This window comes from Lagopus muta, chromosome 4, assembly GCF_023343835.1.
Source record: "Lagopus muta isolate bLagMut1 chromosome 4, bLagMut1 primary, whole genome shotgun sequence".
In the NCBI taxonomy this organism is placed as follows: Eukaryota; Metazoa; Chordata; class Aves; order Galliformes; family Phasianidae; genus Lagopus; species Lagopus muta.
Window position 1 is genome coordinate 24,917,890 of NC_064436.1, and position 17,881 is coordinate 24,935,770.

The 17,881-nt window shown below is 36.1% G+C and overlaps 1 protein-coding gene across 3 annotated transcripts in view; it reads right to left on the reverse strand.

The window, feature by feature from the left end:
* ASB5 (ankyrin repeat and SOCS box containing 5) overlaps positions 1–16,364 on the reverse strand; it is a 34,351-nt gene extending 17,987 nt beyond the window's left edge. Inside the window, exon 1 of one of the 3 annotated variants that reach the window (XM_048940983.1) lies at positions 16,266–16,364. Coding sequence is in view for 1 of the 3 variants with exons in the window: in XM_048940981.1 (XP_048796938.1) it covers positions 7,710–7,905 (196 nt within the window). In the remaining 2 variants the exon portion in view is untranslated. Of the gene's footprint in view, positions 1–7,709; positions 8,264–16,265 lie in introns of those variants that run through there. The other 2 variants (XM_048940981.1, XM_048940984.1) reach the window with 2 other exon arrangements.
* Positions 16,365–17,881: the final 1,517 nt, after the last annotated feature.

Consider the following 17,881-nt stretch of genomic DNA (forward strand, 5'->3'; position numbering starts at 1 on the left):
CACTATAGATATATATATATGTACTATAGACATATATTCAGATACCCTTGGAAGCACTGCAGATAATCAGCCTAAAACCAACCAACCAACCAACCAACCAAACAAACAAACAAAAAAAACAACCAGCTGACAAGAGGACCTGGATTTTATCCAGATCTTTATTTAAAAACAAAACAACAACAAGTACAATTTCAGTATTTCTATGCCAGCAAATAGCTCCAAGTTTACTCTACAGGGGCAACTGTTCTAATAACTGGCAATGAAAATGAAAGACATTTTTATTCCTCTCTTTCCATGGGGAACCCGTTCTAATTTTGAGGCTGTTTTTCAGGCCACAGAGATGCAACTGCACTGACAAAAGGTCTTTAATGGAAATAACGACAAAAAGAAAAGAAAAAAAACAATCAAGATATGATGAAGCTCAGTGCAATACAATCTGAACTCCAATAACACTAATTTATCTTAAGAAGAACAGAACAAAACTGCGCTACTTTCAAACAGCCCAGATCAGTATTCTTTGTGTGTGTGTGCAACCCTCAGCAAAGTAGCCAACTGATGTACCACCTAGCCTCCCAAACTGTTTTGTACTGAAGCTCTTTTTATTTGCATGTACTTGCATATCTGTGTCCAATTCAATAATACAAATAGCGGTCAAGTAGAAATGCAGGCATTACCCAGGCATCATCAGTCTTCTGCCCACCCCATATCTCGACAAATGCCCACACATATGTAGATGATATTTAAATGGTCATTAATTATTTAAGCAGGAAATGCTATTTGTCTATGAGACTATTAAAAAAAAAAAAAAAAGCTAACACCAAAAAGTCCTACTACAGACTCTTGTTCATTATACACATCTTCATATCTCTTAATTGGAAATTCAAGCTATTATTATTAAAATATATATATTGTATATTGTAGTGTATAGATAGCTCTTTGTTCTACCTCTTCTGCTGAAGTTGTTACCATTTGTTAGGCCTTACATGCCTGGATGCTAGGAAGCATAGCAGAAGGTTTAGAAAAGGATTACAATTGTGATGTCGTAAATGCTCCGTCATCATAGAATTTCAGCATGGAACACTGATCCATTTATTACATTTCTTGCCTTGTGGATTTCCTGTGCACCTGCCAGATCTCTTCATGCAGACAGGCAGTCATAGCTCAGAATATTTTCTAACATGGGTCAAGTTAAAGCAAATCAAAGTAACAGTGCTGATTAAGCTAGCCAAATCAGATACCAAACAAGGCTGGGCTTCAGATATTGACAGACGTGGCCAGAAGACCAACAGTCTACATGGGAATGGTACAAAGTACCACAGAGTTAATCTTCAGCCAAGTACAATGAGAGAACACAGCCATAAAGAAAGAGATCAGATCTATTGCCAGAAAGACTCCAGACATAGCAAAAAGTAACAACCACCAGTGCAACAGATGGAGCATGCCTTAATGGATTTATGGCCAGCCAGGCAGCATTGCTGCAATCACAAATAAAGCTCAGCACTTAGGCACGTAATGCATTCCCCTAAAGCCATCATCATCAAACCCTGGCAGAAGTTCACTCGCTGTTTGCTTGCATTGCAAATGTTTGAGAACATCTCCTACAAGAGAAGAGTGTGAATAGCAGAACACTGGCTATAGCAAGTCTATTGGCAAGGGAAGGAACATCACCTTTAGGGAGCTATGCTATTTTGATATTCCCCTGGTGCCTTATGCCACACAGCTGCATAAATGACCACTGCAAATGGTACATTTGGGTCTACCTCAATTCATTACTGGGGCTTCCTAATGACTTTTTATTTCTAATTAATTTTTTTTTTTAACAGTTGTCTGTAAGGTAGGCTGCTCTATGCTTTCTTTACTCCATTGTTATCTTTCAGTCTTACTGTTATGCACTTTTAAGACTCAGGTTTCAAGCAAGCTACATCAATGTTCACAGTATTTTGTTTGTGGTTTGAAAGCTTGTTAATCATTCCACTCTAAAAAATAGACTGATGAAGGGAATTTCCATGAGTTAAATCAGAGTACACAAATCAAGCATGCCAATAGGATTAGTGTTTGTGACAACTTAATGTCCAGCTTCAGAAAAGGTACATATTAAGATGACACAGATGAATGATATTGATCATAATATAGAACCTGTAGTCCTCTCAAGGAAGTTTCAGTGTACAGTAATAAAAAGGAATCTACACGATAGGGTAACTCAGTTTCTGTCAGGAAAGCAAGCATGCACAGTCCCCAGCAGACATCTACACTGGCAGTTTCTGTAAGCCTCAGAGATTTTCTTTAAGGTGAAGGAAGAGTCAGTGCTCTCCAAGAGGTGTGCTTGGTTTTTGCAGCTGCAGATAGGTCAGGACTCTGGCTTCACGAATTTCCATGCCAGTCTAATTCTATCATGTAGCCCTCACCAAAATGCCCTTAAGGTAACTTATATTCTTCAGGGGAGAACAGTTCTGGTATCCTGTTGATACTCAGTGTGATTTGCTCCATTCTATGCATATACCTAAAATCTTGAGATGGATTTTTAAATCTGGCTCTCCCTTAGTATTTTTCACATGAAGCAGTTATTCAGCATATCAGAGAGAGTGACAACCTCCATCATAAAAAACTCCCTTGAACTTTTCAAAAAGAACGTTCACACTATCTTAAGCATTTTTACACCATTAGCTTACGTGCTGCGTATGAAAAACAAATGCTAAATGTGGCGCCTTACACTGAGTGGTATGGAGAATAGGTATGCCATACAATATTCCTATCATTACTAAATGAATCTCTATTGTATCCAGGAAGCAAGTAGAGGTCTTATATGGCTTTTATTAATAGAACTGTGATCTCTGTGGAATGCAAGTTGAGAAAATGCCTCATGCCTTTCTTCCCTACCTAACAACTGTTGCTGAGTGACATTATCAATTGCAACTTGTTACAACAGAATAATAGGAAAAGTCTCTGTAATCACTCACTGCACTTAAAAATGTAGTCAGGCTTTCTTCAGCAGTGTAACATAGCATTACTTCCAATTTTTGAGTTGCATTCAGTGAACCTGGTTTCTTGAGTCTGCCCAAGCAGTAATCAGTGTAGAGGAAAAAAGGGGGAACAGAAGACCTAGACTGTTTGCCAGTCTCATAATACCAAAAGATGAGAGACTCCAGTCTTAAGCAGCATGCGTTCATGAGCCATGAATGGCTTCATTTAGGGTAACTAGGAATAACTGAAGTACTGGTCATTTCTACCATGCATGGCTAAGGCAGATAAAGCAAAAAAAGGTTGCTGTGTTCATTCAAATATAAAGATGCCCTAAAAAATAAGCAGGCGGGTTGGAACTAAATGATCTTAAATGACCTTCCACAAACTATTCTATGATTCTACAATCTCCATTTCTGCAAAAAAAAACAAAAAAAAAACCAAAACATAGAATTAGAGAATGGCTTAGAATGGCAAAGACCTTAAAAGATTACCTCATTCACCTAGTGTACTTAATTTTTAGTTATGCATAAGGTGATATTCTATGAAGATTTTTGCAGTTTGACATAATTAAAATTAGGATATTAAAAATGAAACATTTCACACTGTCAAAAGTGCTTAGCTTCTGTACAGACACCACGTGCCTCATCTTAATGCAAAGAAAATACAAATATCAGCTGAACCTTCAATTCAGCTCTTGTAGACTACTTTAATGCTATGGCCAGCTGGTTGGAATAGTAGGAATAGGCTGAAGGTTGCTTTTGATCTTTCAGTTTCTATCAAGCAGCAGCTGCACAAAAGCCTGAGTTATTAACTCTCCACAGGTCTGGAAATACAGGAAGAGAATTAATCTTACTGTGCAGGTCATTGTCACTGCAGATAGCCTATTAAGAAGCTAATTATACCCCAAATTAATCTGCAAGCAAGTTCATTTGTGTAGGTCAGTTTATAGGGTACAGAACTATAGAAGTGAATAAAAATGTACGTGCTGTGACTTCTTCCATAAAATAAATAAATAATGTGTCAACTGTCATGATTTTCATAGAATAATAAATAAATATGTCTTCACTTCAGCACAATAAAAAAGAAAAGCTAGATATCATAATTATTTATAACTTGGCTGTAAGACCCTGACTACAAAGCACTTAGTTCTGAATAACAAATCAGCCCCTTTCAATTCAATGGGGCAAGAATGTGTATATGAGTAAGTGTTTACAAGATGAGTGCCAAAGTTAAAAGTGATCCAGTAAATGAAACCTTTACAATAGAATGGATTTTCCTTTTTCATTTGATTATTTTATAGTAGTAATACTACAATTTCACTGAAAAAAATAAATTCTAATAGCTTATTAAGACATAGTCTTTAATGCACTTTAAAAAAATACAAAAGACTGCGGAGTTATCTCCTGCATTTGGTGCTATTTAGTGTTCTAATACTGTAGATGATAGACTACTGCATTTGTTTTTTTCTGAAATCAGTATATGACACTGAACTGCAGGTGTTCCAACTGCTCAGAGGGAAACAGTTCAAAATAGATTTCAGTGCAATGGAGAAATTGTCTGCATGAAGTTAGCTAAAGGCAAGTATAAAGGAAAAAGGCAAATGCAGATGACACTGTTATAACATCAGGTTTATAGTTGGCTACAGACTGAATCCATAATACTATACTGTTGAGGAAAAAGAAAAAAAAGAAACCTCTCTCCAGAAGGTGATACATAGGTGATGCATATCACATGCATGGCACACGACCTAACTGTCCCACTTTTATACAATTGATATTTTCACCGGTTCCACTAATAAAGTCTCAGCTGAAGCACTCTATTGAACATGGGAAACCATACATCAGTAAAAATGTCTGTGAACTGTATTTGAACTAGCACAAGTCCAAAAATGGCAACAGCAATTCCAGGTCTAGAAAACAAAGCTTAGGAGCACAGACCAAGTTAAATCCTGTCCTCTTTACTCCAGAAAAGCAGAGAGGTGAGGAGAGGAGATGCATGCTAATAGTCTTTAAACTGATCACTTTTCCTATTTGGAGAAAAATTCCTAAGTGCTTTAATTATATTGTATATGTTTGGTTCATGTAAATAAAAAACTAAGTAGATCTTGGGATAAGTGGGAAGCATTCTACTGATAAGAACAGTAAAAAACAGTACTGGTTGCATCAAAATACCACAGAAATCACTATTACAGAGCATTTTAGAAACAGGTTAGACAAACATTTGACAATCCATGTATATTTGGTACTAGAGAGTCCAAATTACCTCTCAGGGTGCCTTTCAGCTTTAGAAAGTGTTACTCAGACTTCATCTTCAACAAATTTTATGACTTATAATTAGTAGAGATTTTATATGCACATTTCTGGACTTACCTATTGCTGAACACTGATCTAATTCATATATTTCAATGCCACATATGCATTACTGATTAACTATGGGCACTGAGATTTAAAGAATAAATTTAACACAGTAGTCTGGTGACAATCCAAACCAGAGAGAAAATATTTCTGAATTATTAAGGAAGAAAATATCATCTGTTTCACTACTTCTGCCTAGCAACAGGACTACACAGGCCTCAAATCCTGTACTGACCTATCCTGTACACCTTCAGTATGATAAAAGAAGTTCCATCAAGTACAACTATATAAAATGTCCTCGGTTACACAGGCTTTGCAAAAAGAAAGGTTTATTTTAGTTCAAGAACTCAGGTTGGTAAAACTGCAATAATGCCTGTTTCATTTTCAAGAGATCTTTCCTTCTTCAATACTATAGCACTCTATTGTGGCCAAATCATTTTAATAGCAAAAAGTAATTCTGTAGTATTGCAAGGAAACTGAAAATACCAGCACAAACAGGATTTTAGGAGTATATAATCGAGTTTAAACTAGAAAATGAAAACTAACATTTCCTCTAATAGGAGTTACTTTTAAGATTCTATAAATTTCAATTAGGCAATAATAGGCTATTTTTTTGTTTGTTTTGTGGGGAGGTTTCCTGCTGAGGCCTTTGTGTGCTTAATAAAAACGCATATTCAAGATCACTCATTAAGTGGATATTCAATATTTAATTTTATCATTTAATAGAAGTTGTGGCTTCACATAACTTACTGAACATCTTCTAGACATATGAGAAGTTGAGAACCAAAGTTACATGGTACTGTACAGTCTCTACTGAGGCATCCTCAAACTGTACTTCAAAAACATAAACAAACCTGATGCCACAGTGTGCTGTGAACTGAGGCAGTATATGACCCCTTCTACAAACACAAGCAAAGGTGCAGACTGCAAGATAAGGGAACACCAAATGCCTTCCAACTTGATGCATTTTATTCTTTTCCCTCTGCTTTTCTCCCAGTCCTTCTCCTTCCTTACTCAGATTTTCTGCCAGTCATCCCAGACTGATCCACCTTACAGTGAGCCTGAAGTTTCTAACAAAAAGTTCGTCCCAATTTCAATCAAAGACAAACATGTTCCCTCTGAGTGTTTCTGCCAGTGGGACAGATGGTCATTCCTTGCCATCCCACTCCAGTGAGTACGTGTACATGCATACACCCACACATACATCTATACAATTATTAACACAAAAACACACACGCACAGTAATGCACTAGTTCAAATGTTCTCATTAACATACTCAGATGGAGAAGCCACGAGCCAGAATTTTCTAAATCATGCAGAGAAGACACAATATAAATCCACCTCAAGTGAATGTGTAACACAAACTAATCTCTGCTTTGTCCCAGTATAGAAGAATGAAAAGATCTTCAGATCTGTAGCTGTTTCTGGCATATTTCTACTGTTTCCCACTTTGCATTTAACTCAGGTTATTTCTTGTTTTTTTATGGTGCCTAAAGATGAGTGGTGAATGTGTTGAGAGATGAGACAACCCTTCCTGTTATGCTGTCTAACTTAAAGTTTCTGTCATCTCAGAACATAAGGAACCACAAGACACAAGCAAGGCAGCAAGGACCCCATATTGAGAAAAAGCATGGCTCAGTTGTGCAATAGGATAGCATAATCAAGAAAAGAGTTTGTGTGTTCTGTGACCCAGAAGAAGAATTAAACGAAAATGGCATTGTCTCAGCAGAGGTGAGCTTGTGGAAACAGCAATACACAGCTCTGCCAAAATTCTGCTTGAGCAAACAGAAAAAAGAATTTTGAAAGACCTTTCAACTCAGTAGAATGTAGTGGGTCACACAGACACCCAAAAGCTCAAGTTGACAAGTATGTAGCTTCCTGATACCTGCCAAGATGTAAATTCAGAGGAAGCAGAAGGACTTCTCAAATAATCTCAAATAAATCACAGGAAACCCCTAATCAAGAAATAATTCCCATTAATACATGGATTAGTTTCACTGGAGTACTGCAAAATAATAACATACAAATGTGGACAATTTCACCCACATATGGCTAAAGTGGGATCAATTTTTAAAGCAATTAGGAATAAAAAAAGTGTACTAGAGTGGTAATATGTGTCAATCTTAAGTACAGCCTTATTAAGTATAGGCCTTTCTCTTAACAAGATACTGACTATAATACATTCTGAACATAATGTTTTCCTGCAAAAAATACTACTAATAATAATTTGCTTAAAAACATCTAACAATGTTGCTTCAGATTTTTGTTAAAAAGAACAGAGAACTACAGAAAAATCTCCTGCAGACAAGCAAGTGCCTGAAAAAAATCAAAACAAAAAATACACAGCAACAAAAAGCCCAAACAGTAGTGATTAGACTGTAAATATAAACATACCTTGTCCTTGAGGAACTCCATAAAATTCAGCAGCTATCCTTGCTGCTTCCTTACGGTTCCCTTTTACAATGTAGAAATGACTAAGTATAGCAAGGCTGATCTTCACAAAGAGTTTAAAACAAAAAAGAGAAAGTATAGTAAAATAGACATTGGATAGCTGCTGGGCAAAAGGGCGACTTTCCTCTATGACAGTCATTGCTGCACGAAAATCTCTCTCACTGTTTGGGTAGGGCTCTCAAATGTGTTGATAAGATCATATGGCTTCAGCCACGCACTCTTGGGAACAACTGGTCCGTAGGAAAGAAAATATCAGCTGGTCATGATGCTTGCTGCTCAAAATATGAGGATTATTTATACTGTACATAGTATTGAGTTCACTAACACTCCTGCTAGCCCAGCAATTGCAAGTAGGGCAGAATATAACAGAGAGAGGTTCCAAGACCCTGGATTGTACTTGTTCCTCTTATAAGGTGTGTTTTGTTCCAAATCATGCATTTCTAATCCATTTATTTATCCTATTTATAGATGCTTTAAAAGATTCTGCCAAAAATATTATTTTAAACTACAGTTTCATATTCTAAAACAGTAATTCAGGTAAATAAATCAGTTCTTACTAAAATAATTTATCCTGCTTAAGTACAACTGCTCTTTTATGTGTATTCATTTTTTGGCAGAACAATATCTTTCTTACAAAAACAGACCACATCACTAAATATTTGAAATATACTCTAATAAAGAAACATAGATTTAAAATAGACCACCTCCTGTTACTTTGTTCAGGCTGAGTGAAAATAGCTAGTATACATGGCTTTTAGCATTATACAAAAATGGCATTCGGAGCAGATGACTGGAATCCAACACTGATATATTTTTATAAATATGATCACTATCCATAATTATACAAAATTAAAAAAACATACAAAATTAACCCATAAAGGCACCATTAAATATATTGCATGGAATGTTTTTAATGGTTGTGATACACATTGCATTGTGCAGTTTTGTATTATTTTAAACCAATGACGTAACAGGCTTTATTTCTTGACCAGTTTTAGAGAAGGGAATCAAAGTTCCTCAGATTCTTTATGAATTAATTAGCTTATATACCAGAAGCTTATTACTCACAGTTATCAGAAGTTACACACAAATTGTTCCACTAGTGAGTAATGAGTAAATGCTGGTGTCACAACGTGACTCAAATGGAGGAGCTGCAGGACAGAACCAGATTCCTCAGTAAGCCACATCCCTAAAATAAAGGATTGTGGCAGCATAAGTCAGGGTCCTGTTCTAATTCCATTGCGCTTCCTTTTAATTAAAAAAGAAATAGTATATTTACTTATAATTTTAAATATTCTACACATAGTAATCCTAAACTAAAACACCCTTTCTCTTCTTCTTCGGATTCTCATGTTTGATTGTCTAAACAAAACATTTTAGAATGTTGGCAACTGTCCATGGGTATCATCCAAATGTCACTGCATCCAAAGATCCCCTGACTTTAATGAACAGCATAGCATGGATACAATACAAAAACGTATTTCTAAAGAAAAAGTGGCAAAATAAAAATCCTCTTATCACCTGGCTCCAGGAGTGATTTATTATAGTAAGAACTAATATTTTCTAAAAACTACACTCAAATAAACATTTATAAATGAAGAAAAGACAATGATAAAATAAAATATGCTTAGAAAAAAAATAATGATTTATTAACAAACAAGATCTAAATTGTGCTTATCTTGAAAGAAGCAGACATTCAGTTGTTATTCTTGGGAAAAAAGAACAAACTGCATAGAAAACAGTAACTACAAGAGGCAATAACAAAGTAGTTTACAGTGTAAACTGTATTGATCTGTGAAAAAAAAAAAAAAAAAAAAAAAAGTATCAATTTTCTCCTAAATTTTGTTTATAGACATTTTCTCATCCAGCTAGAATAGGAACTGCTCTCCTTGTACCATAGTTAGAAGTAGAAGTGAGTACTTAAAATGCCAAATGAAAATCCTTTTTTATATTTGGCACATTGTTATCTGACACTGAATTGAGGTGTCATGTTTTCCATAAGGATAAATAGGCATTATGTTCTGAGCAAGCACTGCCAATTTCCGTTCTAAGCATTAGCAGAAATGCTATTTCCCTTAATAACATATTCAGCATATGAATTACATTTGTCTTCCATATTTCTACTTCTTCCATATTTCTCACAATTCCCAAACCACCTGAAGTACCTGTTCTTACAAATTAGCCATGCAGAATAAAGAAGAATCAATTATCTAATGGGAACAACTCCCTACTCCCCTTTTTTTTTCAACCTGACTGCATATTGTTTAATCTCATAGGTGTTCTTTCTCATCTGGACTTCTCCCATGTTTTGTTAAATAACAAAAGAGAAGAGCTTTTCTTTGTAGAGGCAAAAATCCAAATAGCAATTACTATAAATAACAGAGTTAACAGCAGCATTCAGAGTTAATCATCCACTTACAATACTGTTTTCATGCTTCTTTTAACTGCAGTAGATAAATCACTGAACAGAGAAATTTCTCAGTCCTTAGGTGCCTTCTTCAGGTTGAATTTTTCAGTAAAGAGCAAAAAAATAATGAGTGCCTTTACAAAAATAAGGTCATAGATGCATGTAATTTTTGTAAGTGATTTCTCAAAAAAAAAAAAAAAAAAAAAAAAAAAAAAAAAATCTCACTGACCTGTAAATCTTTTGCATTTAGAAATAGCAAAAAGGAAAAGAAAGAGCAGAATTGTTCCTCTATCAAAGCTTGTCTTCCACGCTCTCTTAATTTTCTCTCCATGGCTATAAACAGTATGCTAAAGAAATGAATTATAAGTTTTGAGAGTTTTGGTTCACACATAGGAAGAAGCTATTTTAGCAAATTTAGCAAAATTACTGTCCTAGTAATATTTCTGTTATTTCTTTCTAGCCCCATAACTCTCTCACGTGAAAACAGATATGAAAACAGAATAATTGTTTAAATGTTAATGTTCATGTGGTATTTTGGGAGAATCAACAATATAAAGAACGAGACTTGAACACAAAATAACTGAGAGCAAGACTGGGAAAATAGAAAACAAAAGCTACAGATGTTGGAAATGAAATCAGAAAGTGTAGGTCTGAGTAAATAAAACAAGGAATTGACAATTGCTGTGACTGTCAATGTGTCTGAACATAAAAAAATGGCAATAGTAAATGTTCCAAATTTTGTAATGCATGGCAATGTGAAGCAACTGGAGGCTGATCCGCAGCAGTGCAGAACAGTGATGGCTTCCAAACAGAAATCAATGTGCAACATTATAAAAATAGGAAAGCCCTTAAAACAGCATGGTCTCAATCTGGACATTCTGATTTCTTCAATAATTTTGACATCTGAGAAAGAAATTCCTCCATGCCTCACTTTGTCACTTCAAAAATGGGCTTAATAACACCACTCAGTAGCAGTATTCTGCAGATGACCTCACTGCTGTAAACGAAATACTCAGAGTGAAAACAATAGGTGCATAGTGAAAATAGGTGGATATTGAAATATTCAGTAAGTGAGTAGTGAAAACTAACCAGGTACATAATTTTTCTTTTAATGCAAAATTTGGATAACATTAATAAAATGAAATACTGAATGATAATTCATTTAATGGTTCCAAAAGGGCTTACCACACCACAACATACAATAAACACAGTCAGTAAAACCTTTAAAAATACCAAATGTTCTTTTGAGCTGTATCCTTAATAAGTTACACCTCCCAGTGTAAGCACAGAAAAACAAGCAAACCATGTTTCTCTGATACCTAGGAGTTCTGAAATTGGAGGGCATGAAACAGCTGCTGGGTCCAAACAGGAACTCAAGCCCAGTAGAGCAACCCAGACATCACTCTTCTTTGTAAAATAGGAAGAGATGGTACAGATGCAGTGCTGCTGTTTTGGAGGAATGAAAAAAAAAAGTGGGAGAGCACAAACTTTGGTCCAGAGAAGTGCAACAAACTGTCTCAGATCTACTGCTTTTTGGCTGCTACCTGTTGGCTATCCTTAAAAATTCTATAAATTTATTCAACTTATGCCAAAGCTTGATTCTCTAAATAGAAATCTAACAGTTGTGTTGCCAATGGAGGCAAATGCAACACTGTTAAAATAAACGAATTAAAGGCCCACCTCTTTTTTCACATCTAGTTTTCATCCTCAAATGCCTTAAGGTCAAGTCTATCAAGAATCTACACAAACAATGCAGTGCTACGATGTAACTGGTATCCAAAGTTACACTTCTCTAAGAATTTTACAGTTACAATAGTTTCTGTTACTATCTTTCTTGTCCAAACAGTGCAATGCAATGGTATTTCATGCACAAGAGGAAATCAAAATAAGCACCATAAAACATGTTATCTTCCCTCTCTCAGTAGACATGCTCTGATTTCTGACATTCATTCCACTCTAGGGCTTTGTGTTTAGACACCATTCCTCCTTTCTCGTAAGACTTTGAAAGACATCAGTTTATTTAAAAACCTTTAATGCACAGTTTTGTTAGATACCCAGTTTCTCTCTATATTTTGCTATTGTACCTTATTTTGACCAGTTCTTTAATTGCTCAAGAAACTCCAAATCCATGCATTCAGGTACATATTTTTACTCCTCCCACTGTATAAAAAAAATCAGTACTCCAATGGAACTTAAATTCTATATAAATCTAGCTCTTCCATTATTGAACCACAGGAATGATACAACTTTGCATTTGTAACATCATGAAAATTTTATTTAATCAATTGCTAAATTTTAACAAATTTAAATTGATTTTATTCTAGTGTTTGGTCTTTGGAAAATAGTTCCAACATACAGACATGCAAATCTGGATTTACAGAGGATGGAATTACTGTCCCAGGATTTAAATATCAATCGATACCTTTTGACACTCCAGACACTCATTGCGTAACATATATTTAAAACCATAAAAAATATTTCAGATATTAAAATGACTATGAAATTCCAGTTTTCTAACTCTCTCAATCCTTTAAAAGAACATACAGAAATTTTAAGGCCATATCACTTTGTTACACACCCAGTGTACAGCTGCTTGTCACAATGGTGATAGATTCCACTTCAACTATAAGTCTAATATCAAACAATCTCTGCTATCAGCAACATTATTTTGAGCACCACAATACAAGAAGAACATGAAACTATTAGAGGAAAGGACAGCTACAAAGATGCTGTGGGACCTGTAGGGCAAGACACATAAGGGATAGCTGAGGTCACTTGGCTTGATCAGTCCAAAGAGGAGACAGAGAGGAGGCATCATGGTAGCCTATGGCTTCTTCATGAGGCGAGCAAAGGGGCAGTTGCTGATCTCTGCTCTCTGATGACAGTGACAGGACCCAAGGGAATGGAAAGGAACTCTGAAGGATCAGGTTGGGTGTCAGAAAAATGTTCTTCTACGTGGTGATGGCATGGAACAGGCTCCTGAGGGCAGTGGGCACAGCCCTGAGCAGCCAGAGATTCAGGAGCATTTGGACAATGCACTCAGATGTAGGGTTTGAATTCTGGATGGTGCTGTGTGCAGCCAGGGGTTGGACTCCATTATCCCTCTGGGTCCATTCCAACTCAGGATATTCTGTAATTCTATAATTATCCTATGAGCATGTTTGATGTGCTTAATCACTCCATCTACTCACTGACAGTAAAGCTGATACCTACACTACAGAAGTGAAGCATGTATAACTGACCTGCTTACAAATAAATTCAATCTGTATTCTGCTAAGAAGTGCTTTACATTTGTCCTACAATATTTATTTCAGTCCATTTGGACAACTGAGTTATTAAGAGTACTACAGCAGAAGATTCCAATAGAAGTCACGTATCTACTTGGAGACATTACTAAAACCAGAAACATGTCAGACAGCAGACACACACAGACTGTTGACAGATAAAAGTCTTGCCCCATAGAAATTTTAAAAGTTAGCACATCCAGCTGCTCATTCCATTCCTCTACTCTGAGTTCTTGCCCCTCTCTCTCCCTTCCTGGAAATTAGCAGAGAGGAATGTATATTGGCATTTAGCCACTTCAGTTCAGAATCTGGCAATTTAATTTTAACTTCTTAATAAACTAACTTGCTGGACATTACACTAAAAAGCATTTGCACACCTTATCACCCATTCTGCTACAGAGATAGCAACCTCCACTTGAAGAGTAGCGAACAATAATGTCGAAACTCATGTACAAACTGCCTATTAATAAAGAAGTTTGGCTGTAATTTTTGACAGCTGAACTTAGTGATATAGCTGTATTAATTAATCTTTGAAGAGTCTCCTCATTTTGTACATCATTCCCTTTTCCATAGTACCTTTTTTGGGTCCCCAAAAAGATATTTGATATTTGAACTGCCTTGACAGAACTAACTTTGCTGTTTCTCTAACAGACAGCTCAGTAATCTGAATTCATACAATTTATTCTGGCATTCTGCAGTTTCTACAGTCAATCTTTTCTGTAATAACAGCACAATGACATATTCTTATTAAATAGCTATCTCTACTTAAAAATAAATAAACAAGTCAGCAACATTGAAATTCCGGAAAACCCATGATGTGAAGACTTGTTTTTCATCACAAATAAGAGGTAGTATATATCTGAAAAGTAGGACCAGTGGAAATTTTGGTTCAGAGGACAGTTTTCAAATTACCATGTTTGCACCTGTAACTAATGCCTCTCTGCTATTTTGTAACCTATACGGTCCTTAGCTGTTTGAATTAATATTCCTTGGAGTTAATAAACTATCTCAGATCTACAGAAAATCATTATTTATTTATCTACAAGGGCTTCAAATGATGTTGTCAAGATAACGAGCGTTGATTATTCAAAAGTCAAAAACTTGACTGAAATAATCTATCCAAGTGGTGAATGTTTCTTGTCACCAATTTGAAATCCTTTCATAATTACTAGTTGTTATTCTACATTATGGCCTATCTTTTAATTTTGCTTTAACCTTTTAACTAATTCTTTATCATAAATTTCTTCTAAAAGGGGTGAAATCATCTCTTTCCTTTGTCTTTGTACTCTCTTTCCTCATTTTTTAAAATGTTCTTATTTTTGTTTTTTGGCCACAATTTATTCTAGACCAAGTAGAAGTGGCTTAATTTATCTCCTTTTTGTGTAAAGCGTATTTCTGGTGCCTATAAATGGTCTTAATATAATGAAACTGCTAAGACAATTTCATGACTTGGAAGCGCTGAGAGTAAAAAGATTATACAGCAAGCAGATATCCAGGAGTCACTATATCCTGACTCTCATGGCTAATGATAACATCAGAAAGGTTTTTCCATCCACTAAATTTGGTATCAGTTAAATGATATCATGACAGAGCTGGCAAAACATTCTTTTCCTCAAGCTGAGGCATGACAGTCTTTGCTTGGTGCTTTTACAAGAGATGTAAAAATACTTTGTGATGAAGAACTTGTGAATGACTTAGAGAATGAAGTAAAAGTAGGGTGAGGTGGATCAGTAGCACACATGCTTCACACCACAGAATGCAAAGCACACGGCACAGGGAAAGCTTCAGCTAAACCAGCGGTACATCAGAGGACCTACATGGCTTTTTATGTCATAGAATAGGTGATAGCAGGTCTGCTAAGAACCATAAATGAACTACACTGAGCGCTGAAATAAACAGCTGGTTTTGGAGCTAAGTCTATCTGGTCCCATCTCCAATACAACATACTTATGCGGTTCAATGAAACACTGTTTAATAAATCAAGTTCACTCGTTTTAAGTTCCCTGACATTTTCTTGCTGAAGCATTATAAACAGGAATATAGATGCAAGTGAAAGTTCATGTTCAGCTACCATAGTATTCTCCGTAATTTTTAGGTCCATAATGAAAAAATGGATGTGAAAAGAAGGTTAGAAACAAAAACTCTCTGAAGAAGTCCAGAAACATGACTACTTATGGCAATGGTCTGTCCACACCAGTTGTAAAACTGGCCAAGTCAGAAGAAGTGCTAACTGAAAGGGGGTTGTTGCATCAGTGACAAAAATTGCCCAAGCAGCTCGCGGCCACATTTGCTGTAATATTTGACAAAATCCATTTTAATTTTCATCTGCATATCCAATTGCTTCTGTGTGTTCCTGTTGCCCATTGAAGAGCTAACATTTCAAGAATCAATAGGAGATAAATTCAATAAAGGATTTAGACATTTATGGTAAAATTTAGGAAGTATATGCATGGCCTTAAACCAAAATAAGTTACCTATAAAGCCTTCATTTAACTATCTAGATGCCAAAGATGCCATAGGCCCTTAAGCTTTCATCTGTATGACCAATTAGAAACATAAGGACTGAAAAATCTGAAGGTTCTACTACCTGAGTTGAAGCAAAGTGAGCTCTCTCTCTTCACCTGGAGTTCACAAAGAATACATCCAAAATTGCCAGTCACTGTGAGAGATCTATCTCAGCATACCCCAAGCACAGTGCATTAGAACCATCCAGACTTCAGCAGAAAAAGTACTCTGAGCAATCCTTGTTGATGTTCAGTGTCAATACTTGCCACATTCTTTATACAGATACTTAAAGGAACAACTCACAAAGCTGAGCGTCGAAGTAGAACACCTCATCCAAAGTTCAAAGCAGTTTCCTCTCAGAAGACCACCATCGGCATGAGCTGCTCAGTGGGATCAATCCTGCTACACAAAAAGAGCACATGATTAGAACATCAGAGAGCAAATACTGTTTCTTTTAAGTGACATTTAATTAAAGATTCTCTTAAAATAAATTCACAACTACATAAGTAACAGCCACAATTACTCATTTCTGTTAAGAACACAGATCTAACATGAAGCCTGCCTAGACCTTTTGATTTCAACTTTCTGCATGTACTCGACTGCCGCTTTGTAAATTTTACTACTTTATTCCTAAAATTTCTGTTTTCCCAGCAGTGGAGTTCTCTAATATCTAATGACAAGAACTCCAAACAGCAACTACAGATGCAAGAAAATAATACTGTTATTATTTGGAACTGTCTTTTCCATTCTAGCAGAGATTTTATTACTTCTGAAATGTTTAATTTCCCTGGTTTGCAGCAAGTTTCCTTTTTGCTGCTAAATCTTCAAATATTTTGGTGGAATATATCCACTTTGCAGTAACAGTTATCCAAGGTTTCAGTAGCATTCAATTCTAAACCATAAATCATAAAACCTCTACCTCCCAGCAACTGATGTTTTGAATAGCAAATCAAAACATCAAACAACAAGTTGATAGGCACCTTTACACAAGAAAGTCTGAGCTCCGTATTTCTGGAATTATTTTGGAACACGAAGAAAACACAGAATTATCACATGCAAACTGGCAAAGAATTTAACAACACACTGCTAAAAAGACAATCCTGTTTGGGTCTGCAACTTATTTCAGTATCGGAGAGGCACAGACACACGGAAAACAACAGCACATCCCCATGGATACCTTCACACTCTAAAGTTAATAATCTGTAGCACAAATCTGTTGATCACTGTATTTAAGCTGTGTATGAAGAGAGAATTAGTACTAGACTGAAGGAACTGGAGCTGTTCAGACTGGGGAAAAGGAAGTTGAGGGGAGACCTTATTGCTCTCTTCCAATATCTGAAAGGTGCTTACAGCGAGAGCGGGGTTGGGCTCTTCTCACTGGTGACAGGTTGTCACAAGGGGAAATGGCCCTAAGTTGTGCCAAGATAAGTTTAGGTTAGATATCAGGAAAATCTTTATAGAAAGGGTTGTGAAGCACTGGAATAGGGCTCCTCAGGGAGGTGGTTGAGTCACCATCCCTGGATGTATTTAAAAACCATTTGGACGTGCTGCACAGGGATGTGATTTAGCGGAGGGTTGTTAGAGTTAGGGTACTATGGTTAGGTTGTGGTTGGACTCGGTGATCTTTAAGGTCTTTTCCAACCTGAGAGATTCTATGATTCTATAAGGCCTTCTATCTTTTCAGACCCCTGTGTGTTAACTCCTGTGCCAACTCCTAGCATTCATTACGCTGGAATAGTAGTGTTGGGAAGTTAAATATAAGTGAACCACTGCTGACACCTGTTGTCCACCCTGAGGAATTGGTATTAATCAGGCCTAGCATAAATAATACAGTTAAACATGCAAATACCATTGTACAGACTCTATAAAAACAAAAGCACTTATCACTCAGGCTTAGTGATTTAGAAGGAAATGGAAAG